At 45.1% G+C, this 25,241-nt stretch overlaps 2 protein-coding genes across 7 annotated transcripts in view; one reads left to right on the top strand and one right to left on the bottom strand.

Moving 5' to 3' along the window:
• The window catches only part of LOC141050714 (WD repeat-containing protein 47-like), a 36,136-nt gene extending 19,786 nt beyond the window's left edge, over positions 1-16,350 (bottom strand). Inside the window, exons 1-2 of the mRNA XM_073547309.1 lie at positions 16,222-16,350; positions 15,735-15,898 (exon numbers count right to left, since the gene is read on the bottom strand). Coding sequence (XP_073403410.1) covers positions 15,735-15,880 — 146 coding nt within the window. The 5' untranslated portion in view covers positions 15,881-15,898; positions 16,222-16,350. The remainder of the gene's footprint in view (positions 1-15,734; positions 15,899-16,221) is intronic.
• The window catches only part of LOC141050716 (calcium-binding protein 5-like), a 44,131-nt gene extending 19,847 nt beyond the window's left edge, over positions 1-24,284 (top strand). For 2 of the 6 annotated variants that reach the window (XM_073547316.1, XM_073547314.1), the window contains exons 2-7: positions 22,606-22,752; positions 22,839-22,869; positions 22,983-23,126; positions 23,300-23,409; positions 23,839-23,986; positions 24,070-24,284. In XM_073547316.1, the coding sequence (XP_073403417.1) occupies positions 22,693-22,752; positions 22,839-22,869; positions 22,983-23,126; positions 23,300-23,409; positions 23,839-23,986; positions 24,070-24,095 (519 nt within the window). In that variant the 5' untranslated portion in view covers positions 22,606-22,692 and the 3' untranslated portion in view covers positions 24,096-24,284. Of the gene's footprint in view, positions 1-16,369; positions 16,520-20,783; positions 22,247-22,605; positions 22,753-22,838; positions 22,870-22,982; positions 23,127-23,299; positions 23,410-23,838; positions 23,987-24,069 lie in introns of those variants that run through there. The other 4 variants (XM_073547313.1, XM_073547312.1, XM_073547315.1 and 1 more) reach the window with 4 other exon arrangements.
• The last annotated feature ends 957 nt before the right edge of the window (positions 24,285-25,241 follow it).

The raw sequence follows: 25,241 nt of genomic DNA, 5'->3' as shown, positions 1-25,241 counted from the left end.
GCAGCTCTGGGGTATAATACAGGAAGTAACTCAGGATCAGTAATGTAATGTATGTACACAGTGCCTGCACCAGCAGAATAGTGAGTGCAGCTCTGGGGTATAATACAGGAGGTAACTCAGGATCAGTAATGTAATGTATGTACACAGTGACTGCACCAGCAGAATAGTGAGTGCAGCTCTGGGGTATAATACAGGATGTAACTCAGGATCAGTAATGTAATGTATGTACACAGTGACTGCACCAGCAGAATAGTGAGTGCAGCTCTGGGGTATAATACAGGATGTAACTCAGGATCAGTAATGTAATGTATGTATACGGTGACTGCACCAGCAGAATAGTGAGTGCAGCTCTGGAGTATAATACAGGAGGTAACTCAGGATCAGTATTGTAATGTATGTACACAGTGACTGCACCAGCAGAATAGTGAGTGCAGCTCTGGGGTATAATACAGGAGGTAACTCAGGATCAGTAATGTAATGTATGTACACAGTGACTGCACCAGCAGAATAGTGAGTGCAGCTCTGGAGTATAATACAGGAGGTAACTCAGGATCAGTAATGTATGTACACAGTGACTGCACCAGCAGAATAGTGAGTGCAGCTCTGGAGTATAATACAGGATGTAACTCAGGATCAGTAATGTATGTACACAGTGACTGCACCAGCAGAATAGTGCGTGCAGCTCTGGGGTATAATACAGGATGTAACTCAGGATCAGTAATGTAATGTATGTACACAGTGACTGCACCAGCAGAATAGTGAGTGCAGCTCTGGGGTATAATACAGGATGTAACTCAGGATCAGTAATGTATGTACACAGTGGCTGCACCAGCAGAATAGTGAGTGCAGCTCTGGAGTATAATACAGGATGTAACTCAGGATCAGTAATGTAATGTATGTACACAGTGACTGCACCAGCAGAATAGTGAGTGCAGCTCTGGGGTATAATACAGGATGTAACTCAGGATCAGTAATGTAATGTATGTACACAGTGACTGCACCAGCAGAATAGTGAGTGCAGCTCTGGGGTATAATACAGGATGTAACTCAGGATCAGTAATGTAATGTATGTACACAGTGACTGCACCAGCAGAATAGTGAGTGCAGCTCTGGGGTATAATACAGGATGTAACTCAGGATCAGTAATGTAATGTACACAGTGACTGCACAAGCAGAATAGTGAGTGCAGCTCTGGGGTATAATACAGGATGTAACTCAGGATCAGTAATGTATGTACACAGTGACTGCACCAGCAGAATAGTGAGTGCAGCTCTGGAGTATAATACAGGATGTAACTCAGGATCAGTAATGTATGTACACAGTGACTGCACCAGCAGAATAGTGCGTGCAGCTCTGGGGTATAATACAGGATGTAACTCAGGATCAGTAATGTAATGTATGTACACAGTGACTGCACCAGCAGAATAGTGAGTGCAGCTCTGGGGTATAATACAGGATGTAACTCAGGATCAGTAATGTATGTACACAGTGGCTGCACCAGCAGAATAGTGAGTGCAGCTCTGGAGTATAATACAGGATGTAACTCAGGATCAGTAATGTAATGTATGTACACAGTGACTGCACCAGCAGAATAGTGAGTGCAGCTCTGGGGTATAATACAGGATGTAACGCAGGATCAGTAATGTAATGTATGTACAAAGTGACTGCACCAGCAGAATAGTGAGTGCAGCTCTGGGGTATAATACAGGATGTAACGCAGGATCAGTAATGTAATGTATGTACACAGTGACTGCACCAGCAGAATAGTGAGTACAGCTCTGGGGTATAATACAGGATGTAACTCAGGATCAGTAATGTAATGTATGTACACAGTGACTGCACCAGCAGAATAGTGAGTGCAGCTCTGGAGTATAATACAGGATGTAACTCAGGATCAGTAATGTAATGTATGTACACAGTGACTGCACCAGTAGAATAGTGAGTGCAGCTCTGGGGTATAATACAGGAGGTAACTCAGGATCAGTAATGTAATGTATGTACACAGTGACTGCACCAGCAGAATAGTGAGTGCAGCTCTGGGGTATAATACAGGAGGTAACTCAGGATCAGTAATGTAATGTATGTACACAGTGACTGCACCAGCAGAATAGTGAGTGCAGCTCTGGGGTATAATACAGGATGTAACTCAGGATCAGTAATGTATGTACACAGTGGCTGCACCAGCAGAATAGTGAGTGCAGCTCTGGAGTTATGCAAATTGTCTCTTCAGAGAGGAAGAGGACTAGAACTCTAGTGCCACCTATTGGAGGTAGCAATCCTAAAAGTCAGTGTTGACCCTTTAACAAGCCTTGTTACATGACTTAGGATAAAAGCCAAACCAGAGTCTCCATTTGCAGACACTGTGTTTCGGGGCACTGCCCCTCATCAGTGCAAAGTGGGAGATCTGATTTGGCTGTGAGAGAGGCGTCTGACCGATATCCAAGAAGTATCATTTCTCCTTGCGGAGAATGACATGCTAAGCATGTCGAGGTGAGGAGACTTAAAGCCGCAATGCTCCTCTGGGAAATATGCTAATTATGCAAATTGTCTCTTCAGAAAGGAAGAGGACTAGAACTCTAGTGCTCTGGGGTATAATACAGGAGGTAACTCAGGATCAGTATTGTAATGTATGTACACAGTGACAGCACCAGCAGAATAGTGAGTGCAGCTCTGGAGTATAATACAGGAGGTAACTCAGGATTAGTAATGTATGTACACAGTGACTGCACCAGCATAATAGTGAGTGCAGCTATGGAGTATAATACAGGATGTAACTCAGGATCAGTAATGTATGTACACAGTGACTGCACCAGCAGAATAGTGAGTGCAGCTCTGGAGTATAATACAGGATGTAACTCAGGATCAGTAATGTAATGTATGTACACAGTGACTGCACCAGCAGAATAGTGAGTGCAGCTCTGGGGTATAATACAGGATGTAACTCAGGATCAGTAATGTAATGTATGTACACAGTGACTGCACCAGCAGAATAGTGAGTGCAGCTCTGGGGTATAATACAGGATGTAACTCAGGATCAGTAATGTAATGTATGTACACAGTGACTGCACCAGCAGAATAGTGAGTACAGCTCTGGGGTATAATACAGGATGTAACTCAGGATCAGTAATGTACTGTATGTACACAGTGACTACACCAGCAGAATAGTGAGTGCAGCTCTGGGGTATAATACAGGAGGTAACTCAGGATCAGTAATGTAATGTATGTACACAGTGACTGCACCAGCAGAATAGTGAGCGCAGCTCTGGAGTATAATATAGGAGGTAACTCAGGGTCAGTAATGTATGTACACAGTGACTGCACCAGCAGAATAGTGAGTGCAGCTCTGGAGTATAATACAGGATATAACTCAGGATCAGTAATGTAATGTATGTATACAGTGACTGCACCAGCAGAATAGTGAGTGCAGCTCTGGGGTATAATACAGGATGTAACTCAGGATCAGTAATGTATGTACACAGTGACTGCACCAGCAGAATAGTGAGTGCAGCTCTGGAGTATAATACAGGATGTAACTCAGGATCAGTAATGTAATGTATGTATACAGTGACTGCACCAGCAGAATAGTGAGTGCAGCTCTGGGGTATAATACAGGATGTAACTCAGGATCAGTAATGTATGTACACAGTGACTGCACCAGCAGAATAGTGAGTGCAGCTCTGGGGTATAATACAGGATGTAACTCAGGATCAGTAATGTATGTACACAGTGACTGCACCAGCAGAATAGTGAGTGCAGCTCTGGGGTATAATACAGGATGTAACTCAGGATCAGTAATGTAATGTATATACACAGTGACTGCACCAGCAGAATAGTGAGTGCAGCTCTGGAGTATAATACAGGATGTAACTCAGGATCAGTAATGTAATGTATGTACACAGTGACTGCACCAGTAAAATAGTGAGTGCAGCTCTGGGGTATAATACAGGAGGTAACTCAGGATCAGTAACGTAATGTATGTACAGAGTGACTGCACCAGCAGAATAGTGAGTGCAGCTCTGGGGTATAATACAGGAGGTAACTCAGGATCAGTAATGTAATGTATGTACACAGTGACTGCACCAGCAGACTAGTGAGTGCAGCTCTGGGGTATAATACAGGATGTAACTCAGGATCAGTAATGTAATGTATGTACACAGTGACTGCACCAGCAGAATAGTGAGCGCAGCTCTGGGGTATAATACAGGATGTAACTCAGGATCAGTAATGTAATGTATGTACACAGTGACTGCACCAGCAGAATAGTGAGTGCAGCTCTGGAGTATAATACAGGAGGTAACTCAGGATCAGTAATGTAATGTATGTACACGGTGATTGCACTAGCAGAATAGTGAGTGCAGCTCTGGAGTATAATACAGGATGTAACTCAGGATCAGTAATGTAATGTATGTATACGGTGACTGCACCAGCAGAATAGTGAGTGCAGCTCTGGAGTATAATACAGGAAGTAACTCAGGATCAGTAATGTAATGTATGTACACGGTGACTGCACCAGCAGAATAGTGAGTGCAGCTCTGGGGTATAATACAGGAGGTAACTCAGGATCAGTAATGTAATGTATGTACACATTGACTGCACCAGCAGAATAGTGAGTGGAGCTCTGGGGTATAATACAGGAGGTAACTCAGGATCAGTAATGTAATGTATGTACACATTGACTGCACCAGCAGAATAGTGAGCGCAGCTCTGGGGTATAATACAGGATGTAACTCAGGATCAGTAATGTAATGTATGTACACAGTGACTGCACCAGCAGAATAGTGAGCGCAGCTCTGGAGTATAATACAGGATGTAACTCAGGATCAGTAATGTAATGTATGTACACAGTGACTGCACCAGCAAAATAGTGAGCGCAGCTCTGGGGTATAATACAGGATGTAACTCAGGATCAGTAATGTAATGTATGTACACAGTGACTGCACCAGCAGAATAGTGAGTGCAGCTCTGGGGTATAATACAGGAAGTAACTCAGGATCAGTAATGTAATGTATGTACACAGTGCCTGCACCAGCAGAATAGTGAGTGCAGCTCTGGGGTATAATACAGGAGGTAACTCAGGATCAGTAATGTAATGTATGTACACAGTGACTGCACCAGCAGAATAGTGAGTGCAGCTCTGGGGTATAATACAGGATGTAACTCAGGATCAGTAATGTATGTACACAGTGGCTGCACCAGCAGAATAGTGAGTGCAGCTCTGGAGTATAATACAGGATGTAACTCAGGATCAGTAATGTAATGTATGTACACAGTGACTGCACCAGCAGAATAGTGAGTGCAGCTCTGGGGTATAATACAGGATGTAACTCAGGATCAGTAATGTAATGTATGTACACAGTGACTGCACCAGCAGAATAGTGAGTGCAGCTCTGGGGTATAATACAGGATGTAACTCAGGATCAGTAATGTAATGTATGTATACGGTGACTGCACCAGCAGAATAGTGAGTGCAGCTCTGGAGTATAATACAGGAGGTAACTCAGGATCAGTAATGTAATGTATGTACACAGTGACTGCACCAGCAGAATAGTGAGTGCAGCTCTGGGGTATAATACAGGAGGTAACTCAGGATCAGTAATGTAATGTATGTACACAGTGACTGCACCAGCAGAATAGTGAGTGCAGCTCTGGAGTATAATACAGGAGGTAACTCAGGATCAGTAATGTATGTACACAGTGACTGCACCAGCAGAATAGTGAGTGCAGCTCTGGAGTATAATACAGGATGTAACTCAGGATCAGTAATGTATGTACACAGTGACTGCACCAGCAGAATAGTGCGTGCAGCTCTGGGGTATAATACAGGATGTAACTCAGGATCAGTAATGTAATGTATGTACACAGTGACTGCACCAGCAGAATAGTGAGTGCAGCTCTGGGGTATAATACAGGATGTAACTCAGGATCAGTAATGTATGTACACAGTGGCTGCACCAGCAGAATAGTGAGTGCAGCTCTGGAGTATAATACAGGATGTAACTCAGGATCAGTAATGTAATGTATGTACACAGTGACTGCACCAGCAGAATAGTGAGTGCAGCTCTGGGGTATAATACAGGATGTAACTCAGGATCAGTAATGTAATGTATGTACACAGTGACTGCACCAGCAGAATAGTGAGTGCAGCTCTGGGGTATAATACAGGATGTAACTCAGGATCAGTAATGTAATGTACACAGTGACTGCACCAGCAGAATAGTGAGTGCAGCTCTGGGGTATAATACAGGATGTAACTCAGGATCAGTAATGTATGTACACAGTGACTGCACCAGCAGAATAGTGAGTGCAGCTCTGGAGTATAATACAGGATGTAACTCAGGATCAGTAATGTAATGTATATACACAGTGACTGCACCAGCAGAATAGTGCGTGCAGCTCTGGGGTATAATACAGGATGTAACTCAGGATCAGTAATGTAATGTATGTACACAGTGACTGCACCAGCAGAATAGTGAGTGCAGCTCTGGGGTATAATACAGGATGTAACTCAGGATCAGTAATGTATGTACACAGTGGCTGCACCAGCAGAATAGTGAGTGCAGCTCTGGAGTATAATACAGGATGTAACTCAGGATCAGTAATGTAATGTATGTACACAGTGACTGCACCAGCAGAATAGTGAGTGCAGCTCTGGGGTATAATACAGGATGTAACGCAGGATCAGTAATGTAATGTATGTACACAGTGACTGCACCAGCAGAATAGTGAGTGCAGCTCTGGGGTATAATACAGGATGTAACGCAGGAACAGTAATGTAATGTATGTACACAGTGACTGCACCAGCAGAATAGTGAGTACAGCTCTGGGGTATAATACAGGATGTAGCTCAGGATCAGTAATGTAATGTATGTACACAGTGACTGCACCAGCAGAATAGTGAGTGCAGCTCTGGAGTATAATACAGGATGTAACGCAGGATCAGTAATGTAATGTATGTACACAGTGACTGCACCAGCAGAATAGTGAGTACAGCTCTGGGGTATAATACAGGATGTAACTCAGGATCAGTAATGTAATGTATGTACACAGTGACAGCACCAGCAGAATAGTGAGTGCAGCTCTGGAGTATAATACAGGATGTAACTCAGGATCAGTAATGTAATGTATGTACACAGTGACTGCACCAGTAGAATAGTGAGTGCAGCTCTGGGGTATAATACAGGAGGTAACTCAGGATCAGTAATGTATGTACAGAGTGACTGCACCAGCAGAATGGTGAGTGCAGCTCTGGGGTATAATACAGGAGGTAACTCAGGATCAGTAATGTAATGTATGTACACAGTGACTGCACCAGCAGAATAGTGAGTGCAGCTCTGGGGTATAATACAGGAGGTAACTCAGGATCAGTAATGTAATGTATGTACACAGTGACTGCACCAGCAGAATAGTGAGTGCAGCTCTGGGGTATAATACAGGATGTAACTCAGGATCAGTAATGTATGTACACAGTGGCTGCACCAGCAGAATAGTGAGTGCAGCTCTGGAGTATAATACAGGATGTAACTCAGGATCAGTAATGTAATGTATGTACACAGTGACTGCACCAGCAGAATAGTGAGTGCAGCTCTGGGGTATAATACAGGATGTAACTCAGGATCAGTAATGTAATGTATGTACACAGTGACTGCACCAGCAGAATAGTGAGTGCAGCTCTGGGGTATAATACAGGATGTAACTCAGGATCAGTAATGTAATGTATGTACACAGTGACTGCACCAGCAGAATAGTGAGTGCAGCTCTGGGGTATAATACAGGATGTAACTCAGGATCAGTAATGTAATGTACACAGTGACTGCACCAGCAGAATAGTGAGTGCAGCTCTGGGGTATAATACAGGATGTAACTCAGGATCAGTAATGTATGTACACAGTGACTGCACCAGCAGAATAGTGAGTGCAGCTCTGGAGTATAATACAGGATGTAACTCAGGATCAGTAATGTAATGTATATACACAGTGACTGCACCAGCAGAATAGTGCGTGCAGCTCTGGGGTATAATACAGGATGTAACTCAGGATCAGTAATGTAATGTATGTACACAGTGACTGCACCAGCAGAATAGTGAGTGCAGCTCTGGGGTATAATACAGGATGTAACTCAGGATCAGTAATGTATGTACACAGTGGCTGCACCAGCAGAATAGTGAGTGCAGCTCTGGAGTATAATACAGGATGTAACTCAGGATCAGTAATGTAATGTATGTACACAGTGACTGCACCAGCAGAATAGTGAGTGCAGCTCTGGGGTATAATACAGGATGTAACGCAGGATCAGTAATGTAATGTATGTACACAGTGACTGCACCAGCAGAATAGTGAGTGCAGCTCTGGGGTATAATACAGGATGTAACGCAGGATCAGTAATGTAATGTATGTACACAGTGACTGCACCAGCAGAATAGTGAGTACAGCTCTGGGGTATAATACAGGATGTAACTCAGGATCAGTAATGTAATGTATGTACACAGTGACTGCACCAGCAGAATAGTGAGTACAGCTCTGTAGTATAATACAGGATGTAACGCAGGATCAGTAATGTAATGTATGTACACAGTGACTGCACCAGCAGAATAGTGAGTACAGCTCTGGGGTATAATACAGGATGTAACTCAGGATCAGTAATGTAATGTATGTACACAGTGACAGCACCAGCAGAATAGTGAGTGCAGCTCTGGAGTATAATACAGGATGTAACTCAGGATCAGTAATGTAATGTATGTACACAGTGACTGCACCAGTAGAATAGTGAGTGCAGCTCTGGGGTATAATACAGGAGGTAACTCAGGATCAGTAATGTATGTACAGAGTGACTGCACCAGCAGAATGGTGAGTGCAGCTCTGGGGTATAATACAGGAGGTAACTCAGGATCAGTAATGTAATGTATGTACACAGTGACTGCACCAGCAGAATAGTGAGTGCAGCTCTGGGGTATAATACAGGAGGTAACTCAGGATCAGTAATGTAATGTATGTACACAGTGACTGCACCAGCAGAATAGTGAGTGCAGCTCTGGGGTATAATACAGGATGTAACTCAGGATCAGTAATGTATGTACACAGTGGCTGCACCAGCAGAATAGTGAGTGCAGCTCTGGAGTTATGCAAATTGTCTCTTCAGAGAGGAAGAGGACTAGAACTCTAGTGCCACCTATTGGAGGTAGCAATCCTAAAAGTCAGTGTTGACCCTTTAACAAGCCTTGTTACATGACTTAGGATAAAAGCCAAACCAGAATCTCCATTTGCAGACACTGTGTTTCGGGGTACTGCCCCTCATCAGTGCAAAGTGGGAGATCTGATTTGGCTGTGAGAGAGGCGTCTGACCGATATCCAAGAAGTATCATTTCTCCTTGCGGAGAATGAAATGCTAAGCATGTCGAGGTGAGGAGACTTAAAGCCGCAATGCTCCTCTGGGAAATATGCTAATTATGCAAATTGTCTCTTCAGAAAGGAAGAGGACTAGAACTCTAGTGCTCTGGGGTATAATACAGGAGGTAACTCAGGATCAGTATTGTAATGTCTGTACACAGTGACAGCACCAGCAGAATAGTGAGTGCAGCTCTGGAGTATAATACAGGAGGTAACTCAGGATTAGTAATGTCTGTACACAGTGACAGCACCAGCAGAATAGTGAGTGCAGCTCTGGAGTATAATACAGGATGTAACTCAGGATCAGTAATGTATGTACACAGTGACTGCACCAGCAGAATAGTGAGTGCAGCTCTGGAGTATAATACAGGATGTAACTCAGGATCAGTAATGTAATGTATGTACACAGTGACTGCACCAGCAGAATAGTGAGTGCAGCTCTGGGGTATAATACAGGATGTAACTCAGGATCAGTAATGTAATGTATGTACACAGTGACTGCACCAGCAGAATAGTGAGTGCAGCTCTGGGGTATAATACAGGATGTAACTCAGGATCAGTAATGTAATGTATGTACACAGTGACTGCACCAGCAGAATAGTGAGTACAGCTCTGGGGTATAATACAGGATGTAACTCAGGATCAGTAATGTACTGTATGTACACAGTGACTACACCAGCAGAATAGTGAGTGCAGCTCTGGGGTATAATACAGGAGGTAACTCAGGATCAGTAATGTAATGTATGTACACAGTGACTGCACCAGCAGAATAGTGAGCGCAGCTCTGGAGTATAATATAGGAGGTAACTCAGGGTCAGTAATGTATGTACACAGTGACTGCACCAGCAGAATAGTGAGTGCAGCTCTGGAGTATAATACAGGATATAACTCAGGATCAGTAATGTAATGTATGTATACAGTGACTGCACCAGCAGAATAGTGAGTGCAGCTCTGGGGTATAATACAGGATGTAACTCAGGATCAGTAATGTATGTACACAGTGACTGCACCAGCAGAATAGTGAGTGCAGCTCTGGGGTATAATACAGGATGTAACTCAGGATCAGTAATGTAATGTATGTACACAGTGACTGCACCAGCAGAATAGTGAGTGCAGCTCTGGAGTATAATACAGGATGTAACTCAGGATCAGTAATGTAATGTATGTACACAGTGACTGCACCAGTAAAATAGTGAGTGCAGCTCTGGGGTATAATACAGGAGGTAACTCAGGATCAGTAACGTAATGTATGTACAGAGTGACTGCACCAGCAGAATAGTGAGTGCAGCTCTGGGGTATAATACAGGAGGTAACTCAGGATCAGTAACGTAATGTATGTACAGAGTGACTGCACCAGCAGAATAGTGAGTGCAGCTCTGGGGTATAATACAGGAGGTAACTCAGGATCAGTAATGTAATGTATGTACACAGTGACTGCACCAGCAGAATAGTGAGTGCAGCTCTGGGGTATAATACAGGATGTAACTCAGGATCAGTAATGTAATGTATGTACACAGTGACTGCACCAGCAGAATAGTGAGTGCAGCTCTGGGGTATAATACAGGATGTAACTCAGGATCAGTAATGTAATGTATGTATACGGTGACTGCACCAGCAGAATAGTGAGTGCAGCTCTGGAGTATAATACAGGAGGTAACTCAGGATCAGTAATGTAATGTATGTACACAGTGACTGCACCAGCAGAATAGTGAGTGCAGCTCTGGGGTATAATACAGGAGGTAACTCAGGATCAGTAATGTAATGTATGTACACAGTGACTGCACCAGCAGAATAGTGAGTGCAGCTCTGGAGTATAATACAGGAGGTAACTCAGGATCAGTAATGTATGTACACAGTGACTGCACCAGCAGAATAGTGAGTGCAGCTCTGGAGTATAATACAGGATGTAACTCAGGATCAGTAATGTATGTACACAGTGACTGCACCAGCAGAATAGTGCGTGCAGCTCTGGGGTATAATACAGGATGTAACTCAGGATCAGTAATGTAATGTATGTACACAGTGACTGCACCAGCAGAATAGTGAGTGCAGCTCTGGGGTATAATACAGGATGTAACTCAGGATCAGTAATGTATGTACACAGTGGCTGCACCAGCAGAATAGTGAGTGCAGCTCTGGAGTATAATACAGGATGTAACTCAGGATCAGTAATGTAATGTATGTACACAGTGACTGCACCAGCAGAATAGTGAGTGCAGCTCTGGGGTATAATACAGGATGTAACTCAGGATCAGTAATGTAATGTATGTACACAGTGACTGCACCAGCAGAATAGTGAGTGCAGCTCTGGGGTATAATACAGGATGTAACTCAGGATCAGTAATGTAATGTATGTACACAGTGACTGCACCAGCAGAATAGTGAGTGCAGCTCTGGGGTATAATACAGGATGTAACTCAGGATCAGTAATGTAATGTACACAGTGACTGCACCAGCAGAATAGTGAGTGCAGCTCTGGGGTATAATACAGGATGTAACTCAGGATCAGTAATGTATGTACACAGTGACTGCACCAGCAGAATAGTGAGTGCAGCTCTGGAGTATAATACAGGATGTAACTCAGGATCAGTAATGTAATGTATATACACAGTGACTGCACCAGCAGAATAGTGCGTGCAGCTCTGGGGTATAATACAGGATGTAACTCAGGATCAGTAATGTAATGTATGTACACAGTGACTGCACCAGCAGAATAGTGAGTGCAGCTCTGGGGTATAATACAGGATGTAACTCAGGATCAGTAATGTATGTACACAGTGGCTGCACCAGCAGAATAGTGAGTGCAGCTCTGGAGTATAATACAGGATGTAACTCAGGATCAGTAATGTAATGTATGTACACAGTGACTGCACCAGCAGAATAGTGAGTGCAGCTCTGGGGTATAATACAGGATGTAACGCAGGATCAGTAATGTAATGTATGTACACAGTGACTGCACCAGCAGAATAGTGAGTGCAGCTCTGGGGTATAATACAGGATGTAACGCAGGATCAGTAATGTAATGTATGTACACAGTGACTGCACCAGCAGAATAGTGAGTACAGCTCTGGGGTATAATACAGGATGTAACTCAGGATCAGTAATGTAATGTATGTACACAGTGACTGCACCAGCAGAATAGTGAGTGCAGCTCTGGAGTATAATACAGGATGTAACGCAGGATCAGTAATGTAATGTATGTACACAGTGACTGCACCAGCAGAATAGTGAGTACAGCTCTGGGGTATAATACAGGATGTAACTCAGGATCAGTAATGTAATGTATGTACACAGTGACAGCACCAGCAGAATAGTGAGTGCAGCTCTGGAGTATAATACAGGATGTAACTCAGGATCAGTAATGTAATGTATGTACACAGTGACTGCACCAGTAGAATAGTGAGTGCAGCTCTGGGGTATAATACAGGAGGTAACTCAGGATCAGTAATGTATGTACAGAGTGACTGCACCAGCAGAATGGTGAGTGCAGCTCTGGGGTATAATACAGGAGGTAACTCAGGATCAGTAATGTAATGTATGTACACAGTGACTGCACCAGCAGAATAGTGAGTGCAGCTCTGGGGTATAATACAGGAGGTAACTCAGGATCAGTAATGTAATGTATGTACACAGTGACTGCACCAGCAGAATAGTGAGTGCAGCTCTGGGGTATAATACAGGATGTAACTCAGGATCAGTAATGTAATGTATGTACACAGTGACTGCACCAGCAGAATAGTGAGTACAGCTCTGGGGTATAATACAGGATGTAACTCAGGATCAGTAATGTACTGTATGTACACAGTGACTACACCAGCAGAATAGTGAGTGCAGCTCTGGGGTATAATACAGGAGGTAACTCAGGATCAGTAATGTAATGTATGTACACAGTGACTGCACCAGCAGAATAGTGAGCGCAGCTCTGGAGTATAATATAGGAGGTAACTCAGGGTCAGTAATGTATGTACACAGTGACTGCACCAGCAGAATAGTGAGTGCAGCTCTGGAGTATAATACAGGATATAACTCAGGATCAGTAATGTAATGTATGTATACAGTGACTGCACCAGCAGAATAGTGAGTGCAGCTCTGGGGTATAATACAGGATGTAACTCAGGATCAGTAATGTATGTACACAGTGACTGCACCAGCAGAATAGTGAGTGCAGCTCTGGAGTATAATACAGGATGTAACTCAGGATCAGTAATGTAATGTATGTATACAGTGACTGCACCAGCAGAATAGTGAGTGCAGCTCTGGGGTATAATACAGGATGTAACTCAGGATCAGTAATGTATGTACACAGTGACTGCACCAGCAGAATAGTGAGTGCAGCTCTGGGGTATAATACAGGATGTAACTCAGGATCAGTAATGTAATGTATGTACACAGTGACTGCACCAGCAGAATAGTGAGTGCAGCTCTGGAGTATAATACAGGATGTAACTCAGGATCAGTAATGTAATGTATGTACACAGTGACTGCACCAGTAGAATAGTTAGTGCAGCTCTGGGGTATAATACAGGAGGTAACTCAGGATCAGTAACGTAATGTATGTACAGAGTGACTGCACCAGCAGAATAGTGAGTGCAGCTCTGGGGTATAATACAGGAGGTAACTCAGGATCAGTAATGTAATGTATGTACACAGTGACTGCACCAGCAGACTAGTGAGTGCAGCTCTGGGGTATAATACAGGATGTAACTCAGGATCAGTAATGTAATGTATGTACACAGTGACTGCACCAGCAGAATAGTGAGTGCAGCTCTGGAGTATAATACAGGATGTAACTCAGGATCAGTAATGTAATGTATGTACACAGTGACTGCACCAGTAGAATAGTGAGTGCAGCTCTGGGGTATAATACAGGAGGTAACTCAGGATCAGTAACTTAATGTATGTACAGAGTGACTGCACCAGCAGAATAGTGAGTGCAGCTCTGGGGTATAATACAGGATGTAACTCAGGATCAGTAATGTAATGTATGTACACAGTGACTGCACCAGCAGAATAGTGAGCGCAGCTCTGGGGTATAATACAGGATGTAACTCAGGATCAGTAATGTAATGTATGTACACAGTGACTGCACCAGCAGAATAGTGAGTGCAGCTCTGGAGTATAATACAGGAGGTAACTCAGGATCAGTAATGTAATGTATGTACACGGTGATTGCACCAGCAGAATAGTGAGTGCAGCTCTGGAGTATAATACAGGATGTAACTCAGGATCAGTAATGTAATGTATGTATACGGTGACTGCACCAGCAGAATAGTGAGTGCAGCTCTGGAGTATAATACAGGAGGTAACTCAGGGTCAGTAATGTAATGTATGTACACGGTGACTGCACCAGCAGAATAGTGAGTGCAGCTCTGGGGTATAATACAGGAGGTAACTCAGGATCAGTAATGTAATGTATGTACACATTGACTGCACCAGCAGAATAGTGAGTGGAGCTCTGGGGTATAATACAGGAGGTAACTCAGGATCAGTAATGTAATGTATGTACACATTGACTGCACCAGCAGAATAGTGAGCGCAGCTCTGGGGTATAATACAGGATGTAACTCAGGATCAGTAATGTAATGTATGTACACAGTGACTGCACCAGCAGAATAGTGAGCGCAGCTCTGGAGTATAATACAGGATGTAACTCAGGATCAGTAATGTAATGTATGTACACAGTGACTGCACCAGCAGAATAGTGAGCGCAGCTCTGGGGTATAATACAGGATGTAACTCAGGATCAGTAATGTAATGTATGTACACAGTGACTGCACCAGCAGAATAGTGAGTGCAGCTCTGGGGTATAATACAGGAGGTAACTCAGGATCAGTAATGTAATGTATGTACACAGTGACTGCACCAGCAGACTAGTGAGTGCAGCTCTGGGGTATAATACAGGAAGTAACTCAGGATCAGTAATGTAATGTATGTACACAGTGCCTGCACCAGCAGAATAGTGAGTGCAGCTCTGGGGTATAATACAGGAGGTAACTCAGGATCAGTAATGTAATGTATGTACACAGTGACTGCACCAGCAGACTAGTGAGTGCAGCTCTGGGGTATAATACAGGAGGTAACTCAGGATCAGTAATGTAATGTATGTACACAGTGACTGCACCAGCAGAATAGTGAGTGCAGCTCTGGAGTATAATACAGGATGTAACTCAGGATCAGTAATGTAATGTATGTACACAGTGACTGCACCAGCAGAATAGTGAGTGCAGCTCTGGGGTATAATACAGGATGTAACTCAGGATCAGTAATGTAATGTATGTACACAGTGACTGCACCAGCAGAATAGTGAGTGCAGCTCTGGGGTATGGTACAGGATGTCCCTCCGGCTCTTACATTTCTCTCTCCAGCTGCAGGTCCCCCTCTGTGCTCGGCTCTGGGGTGGGCTCCTGGGGGTCTGTGATGTCCTCCGGTGATGACGGCTGGGTTGGGGGGCGGCTCGGTATCGCTCGGGGTTTCGGGGTCACCAGTATCCCGGCCATCTCTCGGTGCCGTGTGATCTGCAGGAATAGACTCTTGTTACTGACGCTGATGGCTGCGGCTCTGTTCACACTTCATATCTGCATCCTGCGTTATGGCAAGTTACAGTTTTCACCAGGGAGGTTACGTTCTGCCCCCAGAAGTGAATGTCTCCCGTCAGGTCGCCCTGGCCCTGCGCTATAATGAGCGGTGTGTGGACAAGTCAGCAGTATGGCGAGGTAGGCAGAGAGCGGAACATGGTGGGAGCCGCGGTATGTGAGGGTGACAGGTGAGTATGAGGGCGTGGCGCCGGTCACGAGCAGTCAGGGCCACTACACGCGGTACCGCTGCGATTTGTCCCGACCTGCGCTCGCCGCTCGGTCTCGTCCGTCTCCTCAGCGTCCTCGTGTCGCCTAGCAACCTGCCGGAAGTGACGTGGGGGGCGGGGACAGTCGCCTCAGAAAAGGCGGGAAGGTGTTTGTGCTGTCCGCCGCCCCTCTGTGAGGGGAATGGCGGGAGTTTTCCCCGTTATAAGGCGGCGCTCGATGTCTGTGAGGACTGGGGATCAGTATCGCTCATTGCAGTCTGTGTATCATATATGGACGCGACTCGGCGGTGTATCAGGGTATTAGCGGCGCCCCCTGTGGCCATGGTTGTGTCTGGTACTGCAGATCTTTGTGATTACCAGGCGTAGATAAGAAGTGGCAGGTGGGAAGGCTCCTCCGGGGGTCCCCGGTGTGACCCTGATCTGGAGGTTCCCCTGGCAGGCGATGCGGTTGCTCCGGGCGTTCCCCCTGGCAGGCGATGCGGTTGCTCCGGGCGTTCCCCCTGGCAGGCGATGCGGTTGCTCCGGGCGTTCCCCCTGGCAGGCGATGCGGTTGCTCCGGGCGTTCCCCCTGGCAGGCGATGCGGTTGCTCCGGGCGTTCCCCCTGGCAGGCGATGCGGTTGCTCCGGGCGTTCCCCCTGGCAGGCGATGCGGTTGCTCCGGGCGTTCCCCCTGGCAGGCGATGCGGTTGCTCCGGGCGTTCCCCCTGGCAGGCGGTGCGGTTGCTCCGGGCGTTCCCCCTGGCAGGCGGTGCGGTTGCTCCGGGCGTTCCCTGTTGGCAGGCGGTGCGGTTGCTCCGGGCGTTCCCTGTTGGCAGGCGGTGCGGTTGCTCCGGGCGTTCCCTGTTGGCAGGCGGTGCGGTTGCTCCGGGCGTTCCCTGTTGGCAGGCGGTGCGGTTGCTCCGGGCGTTCCCTGTTGGCAGGCGGTGCGGTTGCTCCGGGCGTTCCCCCTTGGTAGGCGAAGCGTCTGGTCCTAGCGTTCCTCGATATGTGTCACAGTTGCTACGGACGTTACCCAGGTATGCATTGCGGCTGGTCCGGGCATTCCCCAGTGCGCGGAAAATGAAGCGGTGGTGGCCAAGGCTTCAAAGAAGTCTTCTTTGCCCTTTGAGGACCTAGGGACTCTCTAGATGGGAAGACTGACACTTTCCTTAAAGGGGCATGGGAGATGTCGGCTGGATCCCTGAGGCCAGCAGTGGCATCCACTTGTACGGCCAGGTCAATGATGGTCTGGCTGAACCAACTAGAGTCTCAGTTGAAAGAGGGAACCCGTCGTGAGACTATACTGAGCGCCTTACCGGTGATTCAGGGTGCTGCCGCATTTCTGTGCGATGATTCAGTTAGGATGGCTGCGAGAGTAGCTGGGCTCTCTTAACGCAGCTCAGAAAGTGTTATGGTTACAATGCTGGCCAGGGGACATTCAGGCCATGTCCAGACTCTGTTCCATTCCATGTGAGGGAGAGTACCTCTTTGGTCCGGTCCTGGACGAGCTTTTGGAGAAAGCAGGGGGCGTTACTGAAGGATAGAGCATTCTCCCCCAATTTGGTAGATACCCTTCTAAGAAGTAGGAAGGTAATTACAACGAGGATCTATGCTAGGACCTGGAGAAAATATCTAGCTACCACAGAGTTTAGGACTGGGGAAGGGGTGCCAATAGGCCAAATCCTGGAGTTCCTTGAGAAGGGACTAGATATGGGTCTTTCCACCAGTGCACTTAAGGTACAGGTGTCAGCCCTGGGGGCCTTATTTAGCTGTGACATTGCTAAGAACTACTGGGTCGCCAGGTTTATTAAAGCAGCAGTCAGGTATAGACCCATACATAGAGAAAAGTTTATGCCATGGGACTTGAACTTAGTAGTCACGGCCATGACAGAAGCCCCTTTTGAGCCCATTTCATCTGCCTCGGTGAAAGTACTCTCCCTCAAGGTAGCCTTCTTGGTCACGTTAACATCAGCGTGGAGGGTGAGTTTTATCCAGGCTCTGTCTAGACTCCCTCCATATACAGAGTTCCTGAATGACAGGGTGGTGCTTAGGCCGGATCCAGCTTACCTTATCCAAGGTAGCCTCCAGGTGTCACAGGAGATAGTTTTTCCTTCCCAATCCTACTAACCTGAAAGAAAATAAGCTCCACTCTTTAGATGTTAGAAGATGCCTACTAGAGTACCTGCCAGCCACTGATTCTTGGAGGAAAGACAATGCCCTGTTTCTTTTCATGGTGCCAGGAAAGCTCTTAAGAGTGTCAAAGGGCACTTTAGCTAGGTGGATTAGGAAGGCTATTTCTCTAGCGTATACATCAAGCGGCAGACTGGCACCGGAAAAGCTGAGGGCGCATTCCACTCGATCCACGGCAGCCTCATGGGCAGAGAGGATGGAAGTCTCCATTGACCAGATCTGTAAGGCAGCTACTTGGTCTTCTCCTTCCACCTTTTATATTCATTATAGGTTGGATATGGGTGCTTCCTCAGATCTCGCCTTCGGTATAAAGGTGCTGTAGTCCCTCTCTAATTCTCTCCTGCTGTCATTGGAGACCGAATAAAATCTTAGTTACTTACAGGTAACTGTATTTTTCGGACCCCATGACGGCACCTTTAGATACCCTCCCTTCTCGTGTGGGTGTGCACTTCTTCCTCTTATTAGTTTTTCACGTGTGTGACTTTGTTAGCCATTAGAATATTGTACTTTTTTTTGCCATTAACCATGGTAATCCAACTGATGCGTGGGAGAGGTGCCGCCCTTTTGTTCTGTAGGTTTCCTGGATCCAATCTCTCATGGTGCTGTCATGGGCTCCGAAAAATACCATTACCGGTAAGTAACTAAGATTTTTCTGCAGCTTCTTTCCTGCCAATAGATTAGGTTTTGCAGAAGAAAAATAAAACCCTGAAAAAAAGTCTAGTGTGAACTTTTACCCTATTGTCTCTCATTCATTCTCATCTAGACTGTTGCAACTCTCTACTGATTGGCCTCCCTCTTACCAACCTTTCTTAAATTTGTCCTGAATGCAGCAGCCAGGAACATATTTCTATAGGACCGCTACATGGATGTCTCTACTCTGTGCTGCAGTTGCACTGGTGGCCCATCTGCTACAGAATACAATACAAACTCATCTCTGCTACTCACAAAGCTCTCCACAGTTCTGCACCACCCTATATCTGATCACTGTCTACCACCGTACACGCGCTCTCTACTCTGCAACTGATCCGAAACTCGCACCTCTCTCCAAAAATTCTCTTGTGCTGCTCCAGTGTTCTTGAATGCAGAGCCCTGTATGATCCTGCTAATATCTAGACCCCATATTTTTTATGTGTGCTCTAAAACACATCTCTTTAGACAGGGGGATCCCCTCAATTCACCAACCTAACCCTGCCCTGTTCCCTCTTTTTAAATTTTCCTCAGTAATCGAGACCCAATTGATCAACATAAAAAAATTGGGCTAAGTTTTACCGTTATTTCCTGCCCATAATTCAGTAAGATTCCCAGTGATCTTGAATGGGACCCTTCATGCTAACTCTCCTACCCCCCCTCTATGTGACTGCCAGAGATAATGGTGTTCTTGGAACAGACTCTTAGGGCGCAGACAGATGGCCTTATTTCTCCTGCGAGGATCGCATCGCAATCCTCGGACTGACTGTCAGCTCTCATGAACTGAATGTGACGGCTGCCTAGAAATACGACAAGCTCAGGTCAGGAGTGGCTTCGGGCCAGTCTGTGCACTGCGATGTGATTCTGCGTGTTGGCGCCAGAGACCACCAGACATTTTTGGAGGTCTTGAGTGCAGTTTTTGACGGAGATGGGTGTTTTGGCAGCACAAGGAGGCAGTGCGCAATAATGGGCAAGTAGTTTTATTGGCTGATCAGTCTATGTGCATAGTGACTTCACCAGAATTGCGAGTGAAGCTCTGAAGTATAAGAAAGGATATTAGGGAGCCATACAAAATAAGTAATATTAATGTATGTGAACACAACACTAATCCTGAGTTGTACCCGGTTAGTAATCGGATGTTCAGAATCCCCTGCGATCTCTTTAGATATTGGATTTATCACAATGATCGTGTCTCACAGATCATTCGCGCCTATCTGCAGGTCAGGGAGACGATATAAATTCCGCCCTTAGTTTGGCTGTTAAGCCTGAGATTTGGGCGCATGATTTGCGATAAATTAACTAGAGCAAGGTTGTGAGTCCAGACTCCGGCGTCCTGATAATCGGGTTAACTGAGATATTATATTAAGCTGTGAATATTCGTCCTCTTATGGTTGATGTGCTGGCTTTATCTTGTCATCTGTTAGGATCTGGTTGCCCATCTGTCACTTCCACTATTTTCTCATCACCCCTTCATCCTCCACCACCTCTGACAATTTGCTTGTAGACTTCACGTGCTTGAAGTGTCCTCATAGCCACAAGGAACCCATAAGCTTTCTTCTCACAGTCAATGCGGCATAAGCACATATTCATAGGTTGAATCATTGGCATCTAGACCGCCATGTCTCAAGCCAACCAGCCCATGGGGTGAAGAGTGACAGCATCAAGATGGGGAATCATATGGGGCACCGCGCTCAGTACAGTCACATGGAGGGAACTCCAAAAGTAAGTATGACCTTGTCTTTATAGACACCCGAAATCTCCATCAAATGACCTAATGAGCTTCCACAATGCCTCGAATGTTGACCTTCACCTCTTAGATGCTCTCCATGGGGCTACCCAAACTTTCCCCTTTCTCTAGTTCTACTACTTTCTCACCGGTCTACCTGAATTGTTTCCCATCTGGATGGTCTTTTAGTTCTCTATAACATCTTCGTAACTTTTTTTTTCAACGAAGAGAACTATTTTCGAGAGAACCATGGAAAATGTGCAGCAATATAGTTTCCACAAAGTACAATAATGGTATTGAGCACTTGTACATGGAACGACTAGAAGAGAGCGAGTGTGTCGCCGATGATCATGCAACTCATGAGCTCTCAGTCTTATCCAGCAGAAGGCAGCAGTCACCTTGCAGATTGTCCTCGTCTGGAGAACAGTTTGGCTGATCTTGTTCCTCACTCGGCTTTGTAGACTAATCTTCAGGACTATTTGTTTCCATCCAGTCTGTTCACATATTTATTGCACCGACATATTCTGCAGCGTTGTACAGGGATTGACATTGGCCCTTGCCCATGGTGGAGCTCTGATTCTGTTTTTGGTGTGTCACATTGTGACAGTGTAAGCTTCATAGGTTGGATTTGAAGCCGGGACTGCAGTGGAAACTATGAAGCCATCGCTCTTTATGGATGTTGCAAAATACTTCTTATTCAGGGTTTCTATGGGATACCGGAAAGGACAGAAAAGCTGCATTCCCTCCATTTTCTGCGAAGTTGGGTACAGTCCATTTCTCCCTGTTTGCGACATGAGACTACGAGAGACGCTGATTTATATTCACCAGTCCCTCAATCTCATGGATGATTTCTGTAGTTCGGAACGATTTACCCTTTTAAGAACATGAATACCTACAGCATATCCAGTAATCATAGGAATCAGGACCAGAATGTGATCTCATGTGGTTGGAGACATTTACGTGAAGTCTTATAATCACCGGCTGATGTGGATTGATACTGGAGACCCAGTCGGATTTTCTGCTTCCAGAATTGATAGAACAGATGTCTGGGGGGGGGGGGTGAAGACTATTAATAAAACAGATGTTCTGAGGAGCCATGTGATATAATCTGTATTATCTTCTCTTGGATGATCTCTGATACCCGCACATTCCACCTCTGGCATCAGTCGCGCACAATCTTTCATCGCCTCGGCTGCCACCTTATTTCATTGCATCGTCTATATTTTATGTTTGTGTGCGGCGGCGTCCTTTACATTTTACGTCCTGCTCTTTTATAACCAATATTTTTTGATCTTATCGTTTCACCTTGACCCTTCTTCAATCCTTGACTCGAAACCTGGTTCCTCCTCTAGCTGGTTTTAGTCCAATGTTCCTTCGGAATCAGATATTATAGTTTCTGATTTCTTCTGTTTTTTGTTGCCCCAGTTTTGTTTGTTTTTTTCCATTTATTTGGAAGAAGTGTCGCGCTTCTACAAAAAGGTGGGTGTCCGATAGATGCGAGATCGATATGAAATAGATATCAGATAGATGTGAGATCTTTAGAGATGGAACGGAGTGATCTATTACCTGGTAGATAGAATTGTATGAGATCTTATGAGATATGACGTTGTTAGAGATGAGCGATCATCAGAGATTTCAGATGGAAATAAGACTCTAACGATGAGAGAAATGGATGTGAGATCAATAAGGAATAGATATCAGTTCGTGAGAATGAGAGATATGAGGGAGATATCTGATAGAGATGAGATCGATAGATTTATATCTTAAATGTATAATGCACAATATTTTATTTGGTTTATGGCACAGATGTAATGTGTCATCTCTCTTGGTACTACCAGGCAGCGGCAGCCGTGTCTCGGTTCCGTCGAAAGCCTCGCGTGTCGGATCCGGAGTTGACATTACCAGTTATTACGCTTGGCTCGGGCATGCAGGGGCTCGGTCCAGCCTGTATCTTTCTACGTAAGGGCATTGCTGAGAAACAGGCGGTAAGTACACAAGGGAATTTGTCTGGAATAGACAGACTTCACACATAAGCCACATCTATTATGTGCCTTCGTTTCTTTTTTTCTAGTACCGAGAACTGGGAACGGATGAGATTGAAGGTAAGCGTGACATAATGACAGAATTGGAGAATCAGTGACCTTGTGATTAGTAACTATATACTTTATACGTGTGATTTACTATCAATAATTCTTAGTCTTTTAATTCCTTGTAGAATTACGTGATGCCTTTTTGGAGTTTGACAAGGACAAGGATGGCTTTATCACCTGCAAGGACCTGGGAAATCTGATGAGGATCATGGGATACATGCCCACCGAGATGGAGCTTATAGAACTGTCCCAGCAGATCAACATGAACCGTGAGTATCACAGGCTGGGAGACTTATAGCTATCTCCAACATTCGGGAGACTTATAGCTATCTCCTGCATTCTACCAGGGAAGAGAGGAGGAGATAATGAGAGGAGTGGTCAGGTCACCCTCTCCCTCCTCCATGTTATCATCTTCTATTTTCACCCCTTTTTTTGTCTCCAGTTGGAGGTCGTGTTGACTTCCAGGACTTTGTTGACCTGATGACTCCAAAACTCCTTGAGGAGACAGCTGGGATGATCGGAGTGAAGGAACTGAGGGATGCCTTTAAAGAGGTGAGAGTCATCTTTTTAGTTCCACCTTTGAGCCTAACGAGCAATATGGCTCTCGTAGACTCACTGTATGAGAACAGGACTGGCGGTGATATTAGAATACAGCCATCGTTTATCTCCATCAGTCACATAGACAATGGCTAGAGCGGTGGCGCACATGATTAACCATCACTCAATTGCAATAGGGCACCACGGACCCCCATTCTTGTAATCGCCATAGGTCCCAATTACTGGACCGCCAGTTTTCAATTGTCTAGGCCTTGGAAAAAGGGATAACACTGTGGACCCACATATGAGAGCAGGTACAGGCGAAAACTCAAAACAGACAATCATATTCCCCCTTACTTTTTATCATTAGTCTAATTGGGTAAATAGAAGATTCTCAACTCTTCCCATTTCACTCTGTACGCTCGTATTGTGATATATTCACAGTTCGACACTAACGGCGATGGCGAGATCACATTGGATGAACTTCAGCAGGCCATGCAAAGGCTCCTCGGAGAAAAACTGACCAATAACGAAATTGCTGATGTCGTCCGGGAAGCTGATTTGAATGGGGATGGGACGGTGGATTTTGAAGGTGGGAGGAGGCCTCCAATACCCTGTCCCCCACACCTCACCCTCCCGCCTTATTCACGTCACTTTTCCGTCTGTCTCTCGCAGAGTTTGTTCGGATGATGTCGCGTTGAAGTCTTACTGAGAAGATTGCAGACGACCCGATATTGTCTTACCCTCACAATGCCATATAATTTACGACGCCTCACAAGCCTCTGTGTCTGTTTGGTTGTAGCTGTGAGTAGCCGACCCTCCCGGTATTATGTATAAGATCTGCTCCCCCTCCACCATTACTGTGAATAAACTTTGTTCTGCTTTTGTAACTTGTGCCGTGTTTAATTATCCTGTGATAATATGCACGAAAGAATGGCGGTGATTTGGAATCTTTTGATTTTTCCGACTGGGATGTAGAGCAGGGATTTACTGGGCGTATGTAATACATACAGTAGATGAATTAGTTCCAGACCGTGAATAGGATCCGTAGGACCATTACATGAGATAGTCAGTGATATTAGTATGCTTGATGAACATTAGTACATCAAGGAATGAAGGATGGGATCTAGTAGTGAGCTGAGCCAGAGCTTCACAACGACCTGCCAGGATCGCGGTGTTTGATCATCAGATTACGTAGATGGTGGCAGAAGAGACTCGATGGGCTGAGGTTCTTCATGTTGCCACCATGTAATGTCCAACTTGTCTATCAGAGAATTCTCCTGTGGGTCCAGTTTCCGACATAAGAATGAGGTCCAACCTCAAGAGTCCCTGGTGATCTAATAGTCAAAATGTGGTCCCTGGTGATCTAGTGGACAATATGATGTATGTACAACACTCTGTGGTCTCCAAGGACGGTATTTAATCCCCTTTTGAACTCCTTAAATGTAAACCCAAGTCTTATTAATGTCCAAGTGACCGCAACCTAGGGAAAACAGATGGTAACCAAAAACGGTATGTGGGTAACGTGAACGGGTCTAATATTGGACTATTTACAACAAGGAAGTGTGGAAAAAAAGACACAATTCCGGTAAAAATTACCATGCAATATGATTCTCCTCATCAATCACGGAGATACCAAACGTCCAGGTTTTATTATTATTTTAATGGTGTAAAAAAAAAAGTTTACAAAAAAAATTTTGGGGAGTTGTGTTGCTATTTTCAGAGACCCAGAACATTTTTATTTTTTTGTCCAGTAGAGCTGTGTGATAGCTTATTTTTTGCAGGGTGAGACAACGTTTTTATTAATAACATTTTGGGATAAATGTGACTTTTTGATCGCTGGCTAC

This window comes from Dendrobates tinctorius, unplaced genomic scaffold (genome assembly GCF_039654945.1).
Source record: "Dendrobates tinctorius isolate UK_male_01 unplaced genomic scaffold, ASM3965494v1 ptg000152l, whole genome shotgun sequence".
In the NCBI taxonomy this organism is placed as follows: Eukaryota; Metazoa; Chordata; class Amphibia; order Anura; family Dendrobatidae; genus Dendrobates; species Dendrobates tinctorius.
Note: the sequence above shows the minus strand (reverse complement) of the source record. Positions and strands in the feature narration are given on the sequence as shown.